The sequence below is a fragment of the Asparagus officinalis genome, chromosome 2 (assembly GCF_001876935.1).
Source record: "Asparagus officinalis chromosome 2, Aspof.V1, whole genome shotgun sequence".
Taxonomy (NCBI): domain Eukaryota; kingdom Viridiplantae; phylum Streptophyta; class Magnoliopsida; order Asparagales; family Asparagaceae; genus Asparagus; species Asparagus officinalis.
The window spans coordinates 1,893,808-1,906,028 of record NC_033795.1 but is presented as its reverse complement, the minus strand read 5'-3'; the positions used below and the strand labels follow the sequence as shown (position 1 = coordinate 1,906,028).

The 12,221-nt window shown below is 31.4% G+C and overlaps 1 protein-coding gene across 3 annotated transcripts in view; it reads right to left on the bottom strand.

Annotated features, from left to right (window-relative positions):
* Positions 10,139–12,221, bottom strand: part of LOC109829869 — an 18,334-nt gene continuing 16,251 nt past the window's right edge. For all 3 annotated transcript variants that reach the window (XM_020396939.1, XM_020396941.1, XM_020396940.1), the window contains exons 3-4: positions 11,451–11,567; positions 10,139–11,355 (exon numbers count right to left, since the gene is read on the bottom strand). In XM_020396939.1, the coding sequence (XP_020252528.1) occupies positions 10,369–11,355; positions 11,451–11,567 (1,104 nt within the window). In that variant the 3' untranslated portion in view covers positions 10,139–10,368. The remainder of the gene's footprint in view (positions 11,356–11,450; positions 11,568–12,221) is intronic.

Here is a 12,221-nt window from a genome sequence, read left to right as displayed (position 1 = left end):
ATTTGATGAGTTATAACCTACAAATTTTGGCTATTTTTAGTCGTTCTGACCCATTGGCTTAATTCCGCAAAGACCAAAATTTTTGACTTTGTGAGCTATGACACATAATTTTAGACATTTGTTAATAGCTCCGACTCATTGCTTCCTGAACTACACCCGCAATTTTTGGACGTTTTTAGTCGTTTCGATGCTTTGGCAAATAATTTTGCAAGAGCCAAAATTTATGATTTCATGAGCTATATAACCCTTAACTTTTGGCAAATAATTTGATGGAGGTCAAAATTCATGATTTTATGAGTTGTAACCATCATTTATTAGACATTTTAGTCATTTTGAGTTCTTGGTAAATAATTTTGTAAAGTCCAAACTTCACAATGTTATGAGCAATAACTCAAAAATTTTGACCATTTTTAGTCATTTTTGTAATAAAAAAAATTCACGCAAGTTAAAATTTACAATTTTATAAGCTATAACATATTGGCAATTTTTAACTGTTTGGCCTATTGACAAATAATATCAGGAGTCAAATTTGACGATTTCATGAGGTAAAATCCTTGATCATTTGAAACTTTTAGTTGTTTCAAACCGTTGGTAAATAATTCACGGGTCTAAACTTCATAATTTCATGCGTTATAATCCACTAATTGGCCTTATCTAGTTATTTTGACTCATTGATAAATAATTTCCTAAATGACAAAATTCATGAATTTGTGATTTATAACCCATAATTTTGGCCATTTTTACTCGTTTTGACCTGTTGGCGAATTATGTGGCAGAGGATAAAATTCATTATTACATGAGCTATAACCTGTGATTTTTTGTTATTATTAGTCACTTAGATCCATAGGCAAGTAATTTTACGGATGACAAAGTTCACGATTTCTTTAGTTATAACCCACGATTTTTGGTCATTTTTAGTTATTTCGTCCCGTTGACAAATAATTTCTCAGAGGCCAAAATTCACGACGTAAGTAATAACTCACGATTTAATCCATTTTAAATTATTTTGGCCCGTTGACAAATAATTTTGCGGAGTCTAAATTTTATGATTTCGTGAGCTATAACCTAAGCTTTTAAGCTATTTTTGGACGTTTCAACCTATTGACAAATAATTTTGCAGATGCCAAAATTCACGGTTTTATGAGCTAAAATCTATCATTTTTGGCTATTTTTAGTTGTTAGATCCATTAACAAATAATTTTGTTAGATCTAAAGTTCACAATTTATGAGCCATGACCCATGATCTTTGGTCATTTTTAGTCATTTCAACCCATTGGAAAATAATTTTGCGGAGTCAAAAATTCACGATTTCATGAGCTATAACCCATAATTTTTGGCATATGAAGTCTTTTTGATCCATTGGCAAATAATTTCGTAAAGTATAAAACTGATAATTTCGAGATCTATAACTCATAACCTTTAGCTATTTTTAGATATTTGAACTCTTTTATAAATAATTTCTTGGAGGTCAAATTTTACAGTTTTATTAGTTGTAACCCACGATTTTTTTGTTATTTTTAGTTAATCGATATTTGGCAAATAATTCCGCAAAGGCCAAAATTTATGATTTTATTGGCTATAACCTATGATTTTTGGCCATTTTTAAATATTTTAACCCCTTGACAAATAATTTTGTAGAGGCCAATTTACAATTTCATAATATATAGGTAATTATTTTGGCCATTTTAGTCATTCGATCTATTGGAAAATAATTCCGCAGAGGGAAAAATTCACGATCTCGTGAGTTATAACCCATATTTTTTACCATTTTCAATTTTTGGCCCATTAATAAATAATTTACAGAGTAGAAACTATAAGATTTCATGAGCTAGACCAAAATTCACAATTTTATGAGTCATAACCCACATTTTTGGCCATTTTAGTCGTTTCTAACCCATTGGTAATTTCACAGTGGCCAAAATTCATGATTTCATGAAACATATATTTTTAACCATTTTTAGTCATTTTAACCTATTGATAAATAATGTTGTAGATACGAAATTTCACGATTTCGTGAGCTATAATCCATAAGTTTTGGCCATTTTTAGTTATTTCGACCTGTTAGTAAATAATTACATGGAGATTAAAATTGACAATTTCGTGAACTATAACCCGTGAGTTTTGGTAATTTTTAGTTATTTTGACATGTTGGCAAATAATTTACGGAGACCAAAATGCATGATTTCATGAGCAAAAAATTATGGTCTTTGGAAAAATTTAATCGTTTCTACTTGTTGGCAAATAATTTTATAAAGGTAAAAATTTTAGATTTTATGATCTATAACCAATAATTTTTTACCATTTTTAGTCATTTCGTCCTATTAGGGAGTAATTTCATAAAGGTCAAAATTCACAATTTCATGATCAATAACCTAATATTTTGGTCATTTTTTGTTATTTCGAGCCATTAGTAAATAATTTTGCGGGATGCAAACTTCATGATATCATAAGTCATAACCTATAATTTTGGCTATTTTTAGTCATTTTGATCAATTAACAAATTATTTTGTGGAGACCAAAATTCACGATTTCACAAGCTATAACCCATAGTTTTTGGTCATTTTTAATTGTTCCGAATCGTGGGCAAATAATTTTGTGAATGCCAAAATTTACCATTTCATGAACTATAACCCATGATTATTGAACATGTTGAGTTATTTTGAACTATTGGTAAATAATTTTGTGGAATCCAAACTTCACGATTTCATGGATCTATAACCCACTATTTTTTGCTATTTTTAAACAATTTGACTCATTGACAAATAAATTTGTCGAGGTCAAAATTCACAATTTTATGAGTTATAACCTATGAATTTTGCCATTTTTAGTCATTTAGACCTATATATAGGCAAATAATTTCGGAAAAGTCAAAATTCATAACTTTGTGAGCTATAAACCACGACTTTTTGTCATCTTAGTTTTTTGACCTGTTAACAAATAATTTTGCCAAGGTTAAAATTCACTATGTCATGAGCTATAACCCGCAATCTTTTGTTATTTTTAGTCAATTCAACTCATTGGCAAATAATTTCACACATGCCAAAATTCATTATTTTATTAGCAATAAACCATGATTTTTGCCACTTTTAGTTTGTTATGACCCGTTGAAAATTAATTTCGCGGAGGCAAAAATTCTCAATTTCATGAGCTATAACTCATATTTTTTGTCATTTCAACCAGTTGAGAAATAATTTCATAGTGGCCAAAATTCATGACTTCTTGAGTTATAACCCATGATTTTTGACCATTTTTAGTTATTTTGACCTGTTAGCAAATAATATCGAGGAGGCCAAAATTAAAGATATTAAGCAATTAATTATCATTTGGTTGAAACAAATGAAAATAGGAAAAATATACGGTTAGGCCTACAAAAATTCATAAAATTTTGATGTCAGCATAAGTAATCATTATTTGGTTGAAACGATAAAATTGATAAAATCATGGGTTATAGCTCCAGCAGGTCGCTTATTTTTTAGCTCGTGTAATTCATTGTTATTTGGTCAAAATGAACAAAATGGACAAAATCATGGATTACATAGCCCACAAATATTGCAAATTATGGAGTTCGTGTAATTAATTGATAATTGGCTGAAACGAAAAAATGTACAAAAAACTATGGGTTGTAGCCCACAAAAGTTGCGGATTTTGGAGTTCGCGTAATTAATTATCATTTGATTGAAAATGGACAGAATGACAAAAATAGAACATTATAGCCCACGAAAATTGTAAATTTTGGGGTTCACATAATTAGTTGTTATTTGGTCAATACAAAAAAAAGGATAAAAATCATTGGTTATAACTCATAAAAATCACGAAATCTTGAGTTCAAGTAGTTAATTGTCATTTAGCTAAAACAAACAAAATAGATAAAAATCATGGGTTATAGCCCACCAAAATTATAAATTTTGTTGTTCACGTAATTAATTGCCAATTGACAAAAAGGGGACAAAGTACAAAATCGTGAAATCGAGATTTTTGTGGTCTTGGAAATTAGTTGTTATTTTGTTGAAATGAAAAAATGGACAAATGTCATAAGTTAAACCTTATGAGATTCGGGAAATTTTGAGTTCGCTTAGTTAAATTCCATTTAGCAGAAATGAACAAAAAGGTGCAAAAAACATATATTATAGCACATCAAAAGTACAAATTTTAAACTTTACATAATTAACTAATAATTTGCTGAAAACAGATAAAAACATAAAAATTTATGGGTTAGCTCATGAAAACCGTGATCTTTTTATTTCGTTTAGGTAATTACTATTTGGTTGAAACAAACAAAAAATAGACAACAACCAAGGGTTAGAACTCACAAAAAATGTGAATTTCTAGTTTGCATAATTAATAAAAAAAAATGTGCAAAAAAACATGGGCTATAGCTCACAAAAATTGCAATCTTTAGATTTCGCAAAATTAATTGTATGTCAGTTGAAATAGACAAAGTCACAAAAATGAAACTTTATAGCGCACTAAAATCGCAATTTTGGAGTTCAAATAGTTAATTACTATTTGACCAAAATGAACAAAAAGAACAAAAAAAGGTTTAGCCCATAAAAATTGAGAATTTTAGAGTGTACCTAATTAATTGATAATTGCCTGAAACTAACAAAAATATACAAAAACGTTGAGTAGCCCACGAGAATGACATATTTTGGAGTTCATGTAATTAATTGACAATAGGGTATGGGAGAAAAAAGAAAATTGAAAGTTATAGCCCACAAAGACTATGAGTTTTAGAGTTAGTGTAATTCATTATTATTTTCTGGAAAAAAACGCATAAAAACCGTGAGTAGCTCACGAAGGTCGCGAATATTTTAGTTCGTGTAGTTAATTGTCATTTGATCGAAGCAAAGAAAAATAAATAAAATCCATAGGTTATAACCCATGAAATTTATAAAATTTAGAGTTCGTGTAATCAATTAATAATTGGCTAATTGCTATAAAAAAAATTGGCTGAAATAGACAAAAATGTATAAAAACATAGCTTATAACCTACGACGTTCGCATATTATGGAGTTCGGGTAAGTATCATTTGGTCCATATGGTCAAAATGACAAAATTTGAGGTTAGATCCCAAGAATACCTTGAATTTTGGAGTTTTATTAAGTTGTTATTTGGTTGAAATGAAAAAAATAGTAAAAAATTATGAGCTAGAGCTCATCAAAATGTGAAATTTAAGTTAATGTACTTAATTGTCATTTGGCCGAAACAAAAAAAAAATTAGATAAACTAAAATTGTAGGTTATATAACCCACCAAAATTGTAAATTTTGGAGCTCACATAATTAATTGCCAATTTTCCAAACAAACAAAAGAGTACAAAAATCAAAGGTTATAGCCCACGAAAATCGTGAATTTTGTGGTTCGAGCAATCCGTTGTTATTTGGTTCAGATATAAAAAGGATAAAATTTACAAATTAAAGCTCATAAAAATCGCGAAATTTTGGGTTTGCATAGTTAATTGCCATTTGGCAAAAATGAACAAAAGTGGACAAAAACTATATGTTACCGCACAGCAAAAGTACAAATTTTGGAATATGTGTAATTAGTTGCTACTTTGATAAACAAACAGAACTGTACAAAATTTAAAGTTTATGGCCCACAAAAACTGCAAATCTTGGGGTTCATGTAATTAGTTGTTATTTGGTTGAAAGGAATAAACATGAACAAAAATCATGGGTAATCTCTCAAGGAAATCGTGAAGTTTTAAGTTAATGTATTTAATTGCCTTTTGGCCAAAAAAAAAGACAAATACGTGCCAAGAAAATTGCATATTTTGGAGTTTACATAATTAATTTATTATTTTCTAAAACAAACAAAAATGTAAAAAACTATGGGTTAGACAACAAAAATCGTGATCTTTTTATTTCGTGGAATAAATTGTCATTTGGTCAAACAAACAAAAATAGACAAAAATAGTGTTACAACCCACAAAAATTGTGAATTTCAGAGTTTGCGTAATAAACAAAACATGTACAAAAATCATTGTATATGGCCCAAAAAATCACCAACTTTTGGATTTTGCATAATTAATTGGCAATTGGTCAAAATAGACAAAATGACAAAAAATCTAATACTAAGTCGACAAAAATTGCAATTTTGGACTTCAAATAGTTAATTGTTATTTGGCTGAAACGGAAAAAATGGACCAAAACCATGGAATATGGCCTACAAAAAATTGCAAAGTTTGGAGTTTGCATAACTAATTGATAATTGTCTAAAACTATAAACATGTACAAAAACTATGGGTTATAACCTGCGAAAATTACGAATTTTAGAGTTCATGTATCAAATTGTCATTTGGTCAAAACGGCAGAAAATAAGAAAAATAAAAAATTATAGCCTATGAAAATTGTGAATTTTAGAGTTCACGTAATCGACTGCTATTTGGTTGAAAAAAATGGATAAAAATCGCAAGTAGCTCCATGAACGTCTCAAATATTTTAGTTCGTGTAGTTAACTGTCATTTGGTCGAAACAAGCAAAAATGAACAAAATCTGTGGGTTATAACCTATGAAAATGGAAAATTTTGGAGTTCACATAATTTATGGATAATTGGCTAATTGCTATAAAAATTAAATTGGCAGAAATAGACAAAATTTTGTAAAAACCATGGCTTAGAGCCCACGAAATTCGCATATTTTGACATTCACGTAATTGGCTATCGTTTAGTCAATATGGACAAAATAAAAAAAAATTGAAAGGTTACAACACACGAAAACAATGAATTTTTTAGTTTTATTAAGTTATTATTTGGTTGAAACGAAAAAAAATGGACAAATACATGGATTGCAGCACATAAAAATTGCTAAATTTTGAGCTCTTGTGGTTAATTGTCATTTGGCTGAAAAGAACAAAATAGACAAAATTCATGGGTTATAACCTACAAAATTGTGAATTTTGGAGTTACACTTAATTAATTGCCAATTGACCAAAAGGTAAAAAAAAATGTACAAAAATCAAAGGTTATAGCCCACGAAAATTAGTTGTTATTTAGTTGAAAAAAAAAAGGACAAAATCGTAGATGATAGCCCACAGAAGTTGTGATTTTTGGAGTTCATGTAATTAATTGATAATTGGTTGAAACGAACAAAAAATGTACAAAAACAGTGGGTTACAACCCACGAAAGAGTTCTGGCATTCGAATAATTAATTAACATTTGATCGAAACCAGCCCATAAAAACTTCAAATTTCAGAGTTCGTGTCGTTTATAGTTACTTGGTTGAAAAAAAGATAATCATTGTGTTATAGCTCACAATTGTCGCGAATTCCTTAGTTCATATAGTTATTTATTATTTGGTTGAAACGAACAAAAATAGACAAAACCATGGATTATAGCCCACAAAACCGTGGATAAAACTAGTTGCCATTTTGTAACTAAACCTGAACTAAAAATAATTTTACCGCAAGAGTAATCTATGCTTTCATGTAACTGAACTTGGACTGCAATTAAGGTTACATCGAAACAAAGCATATTCTCATATTTTCATACAACCGAATTCCGCTGACGTAACCTGAGAAGACGCTAGATTCGAGTCACGTGAGGTGTGAGTCTTTGGTGACGCTAAGATCACGTGACTTCTTCGTCCACAAAATTAGCATTGCTCCTAGCAGACGATGTCTCTATTGATGAAGGGGGTTGGCAAACAGCACCAAATATTGAACTAAGAATAATTCTATCGCCGGGCATGTTGGTGTACGTGTGGTACTAGTAAAAGGTTAAAGCACGTATGTATGTTACTGGATTTTCTTCGTCCCTGGAGCGGCTGAGCCCTGTTGAGTTTTCTTTTACTCTCTCTTAGTATATAATTATATATAAGTATACTCTCTCTTATATAAGTATATATATGTATAAATATGCTCTGTTAATATATGTATAAGTATATATAAGTATACAATGTATACTCTCTCTTATATATGTATAATATATGTATAAGTTATATGATATAGTATACTAGTATATAAGTATATATAAGTTATTTCTCTCGATCTCTCTTATATATATATATATAATATATGTATAAGTATATATTATAAGTATACAGGTGTATACTCTCTTATAAGATATTTCAGTATATCTCTCTTATTTATTTAACATCTCTTATATATTATATATATATATATATATATATATATTATATATATATATATATTATATATATATATATATATATTATATATATATATATATATATTATATATAATATATATAAGTATAATGTATAAGTATAACTCTCTCTTATATATTATAATATATGTGTGTATATATAAGTTTATATGTGTGTGTGTTTTTATGTATAATACAATTTGTTTATGTAATTACTATAAGTATTTACAATTTGTTTATGTATAATATATGTATATGTGTGTCTGTGTGTGTGTGTATATATATACATATACATATATTGAATGACATGAATACTTTGGGCTACTTATATATAAGTATATATAAATATAAGTATATTCTCATCTTATATATGTTTATATCTCTTATATAATATTATATATGTATAAGTATGCTCTCTCTTATATATTGTGTACAGTGTATACTCTCTCTTATATATATATTTATACTCTCTCTCTCTTAGTATATAAGTAACTTATATGTACATATATAAGTATATATTTATATAATAGTATAATACATATAAGAGTATAAATATATATTTATATATCTATACATATATATAAACATAACTTATATGTACATATATATAATTATATTTATATAGAGTATAATATATATATACTATTATATAAATATAATTTTTATGTTTTATTGTTTTTTAAAATTTTTAAAAAAATAAAAAAATAAAAAAACAAAAAATCCGGGCCGGCCCGGGAGCCCGGCCCGGAGTATCGGGCCCGGGTCCGCGGCTCGGTTTTTGCCCGGCCCGGGCCCGATTTCCGGGCCGGCCGGGCCGGCCCGGCCCGATGGACAGGCCTAGGTTCAGCCTAAAGTTATGAGGTGTAGACATGCTTGCCAATGGTGAAGAGTTCGTAAACGTCAGTTCGAAGTTTACAACAGAGGTCAGCACAAATAGTACACCGTACTGATATGCACAATCTTACAGATCATAGAAAACAACGAGTATATTTCTCTCAATATAAGAATAGGAAAAAAAAATTTGGTGACATTTTGAATAGAGATATAGCAATCGCACATGTTGGGAGATCAGAAACAGCCATATATATGGGTGAGATGTGGGAATTTAACAATAACATGTGGGATCCCATATCTACTAGCATTCATTCATTCAATGTTTCAATTTAACTCATACAAAATGGACCAACATGTGCTAGTCAATACCTGTTTGATGATCATGTCATAATTATCTCACTTCCAGTGTGATAGCCCATAAAATTCACTTAATACTCACTGCTGAATATAAATAGATCAAATAGGGGATTCAATATAGTTTTTAGTTAATTATTACTAGATCGAATCAGATACGGACAACGAAATACAATCAATGTCGAACGCTGCATTTCTGCATACTCAAACAGCTCAGAATCCAATCATGCACAATAGAAAGGGCAGACATTTTAACAAGCATTTACAAATAATGATACAGACATAACGATCAATATTCCAAGTCTTGTCAGACTCATGAAAATAGTTGGGAGGAATTTGAACTCAGCTTAATCAGAACAGTAAATGGAATTTAGAAGACGTGGTTTTCTGAGTATTAAGTTGAAGCCTAAAATTACCGAAGTGCAATCCATCACCGCCTTAATGATTTAATCTATGCAGTTCCTTGTAGCATGCACGCCAAAAGAAAGAATGAAGTCATTACCTTCATGCTGCTGCTGGCAATGATTCTGCTTGATATCCAAGAATGGGAGCTAACAATCAGCATAATGGCCTAGAAGGGAAAACCTAATAGCCAACAAAATGATGAGAGGAGATGCCAGCTTCTGAAAACCAAAAAGAAAAAGGAAAAACATGAAGAGAAAATGGCTCAAAATTACTTTACAGCTAAGAAAATGGGCAAATTCCCATACTCAGTAACTCAAAGATGGTTTAATAAGCAGAAAGCCTGCAATTTCAGAACCAACAGAAATACCAAAACATGGACTTGACACAAACATAATTACTTCCCTGGGAAAAGAAGAAACACAGCACATAGCACACAACAAGTAGCTGCAATATAACTAAAAAATAAAACCATTCCCGATGATAAAGCAAGCTGGATATTCGTGCGCAAGAACTTAAGCATCTATGTTGTCCTACACAATTCCATATACCATAAACTCTCAGAGATAAGGAATTCAAGTCAAACATTCAATTTCTTCAAATTACAGAAATTACTACCGAAGAGTTTACTCATGTAGATGTTGATTAGAGTTTTTTGGAAACCATGCTCAATATCAATAAAACAGAGGGGCAGCAGAGGTCAAGCTCAGAGGGGCAGCAGCAGTCGAGCTTGCAGGATATAATGCTTCATGGTAAGCAGCAGGCTCCCTGGGCAAAGGCTCCCTGTATAAAGCCTCCCTTGACAAAGGCTCTCTATATGCAGGCTCCCTGGGCAAAGGCTCCCTGTATAAAGCCTCCCTTGACAAAGGCTCTCTATATGCAGGCTCCCTGGGCAAAGGCTCCCTGTATAAAGCCTCCCTTGACAAAGGCTCTCTATATGCAGGCTCCCTGGGTAAAGTCAAAGGCAAAGGCTGCCTGTACAAAGCCTCCCTAGGCAAAGGCTCCCTATACACAGCCTCTCTGGCCAAGGGGTCCGAGTACAAGCTGTAAGCATCACGATATAAAAGGGCCTCACGAGGCCTCGTCTCTAAATCGACAACCCTATTATCCCTTGTTTCGAGCATAGGTGCCTCTCGCCTGTAATAGAAATCATCCACTGATTGACCATATGCATAGGGTACAGGGGGTTGTTGCTGAGAAGGGAATGCTAATGAGCGAGGTGGAGCTGCATAAGCTTCTCTCCTTGGGTACAAGTCGTGACCCCTTGGACTATTCTCATCTCGCCTCACTCTTTCACGATCACCATACCGCCTCACTCTTTCACGATCGTCATCCCGCCTCGCTCTTTCACGATTGTCATCCCGCCCAACTCTTTCACGACGAGGTCTCTTCCTGCTGCGAGAAGAGGAAGCCTGCTCCGGCTGTGCTCTGATGACTTCCCTAACGTGACGAGGTGGGGATGCATATGGTTCCCTTTCTGCGTATGAATCGTGAATTCTCGGAATGTTCTCATTTTGTCTTGCTCTTGGTCTTTCCTTGCGTGACCTCTTCCGGCCCCGAGATGAAGAAATCGGCTCAGGTTCTGCTCGGATAACTTCCCTGGACCTCTTCGATTTAGAGATCTTGCCTGCAGATTTGAAGAGCTTGCATAGGTTCTTCACCTGTTATGTAACATATATATTGCCCAGATAAAACACGTGACAATAAAACCCAATGTACATTCTGAAATACTTCAGATAAGATTATAAACAATCACCTGTTCTACAGATAGTTCACAACTGAATTTGTTCCTACCATAGTAGTTTGCTTTGATCGCTGATTTGAACTTCTCTTCTGGCAAGGGCAAGCAATCATCAAGCACACGGAAACGAACCTGGAAGTTAAATGAACCATCACAATATTGGATGGTATGAGGGGATAAAAGTGTTAGTAGCATGAACTAGTTGGTTCATATTCAAAAAACAGAGCTAATGTTGCAAATAGGGCTGGAAACGTATCGAATGGAATTGAATATTGACTTGTTCATATTGCATTTGTTTAAAATCTCCAAATTCAAAACTGAATAAGAATCGGGATTCTTTTCGAGTTCGAAAGTGCGAAATTTTCGAATATTCACAAATATTTATATAATGTTAAAAGTACATTTTTAGAGTCGTAAAGTATATTTATTTGGTTATTAATTTATAGCTATGAATATTGAACTATTTAGTTAAGAAGATAATTTACTTTGGTTAAAGAAATACTTCCACTTTTTTAAATTTTATTTTCCATAGAATCTAAATTCATTATGTGCAAATCTGTAATTTGTATATTAGGTTAAGAAAACCAATTTTGGATAACCACTTTTTTAAATTTTATTTTCCATAGAATCTAAATTCATTATGTGCAAATCTGTAATTTGTATATTAGGTTAAGAAAACCAATTTTGGATAACCACTTTTTTAAATTTTATTTTCCATAGAATCTAAATTCATTATGTGCAAATCTGTAATTTGTATATTAGGTTAAGAAAACCAATTTTGGATAA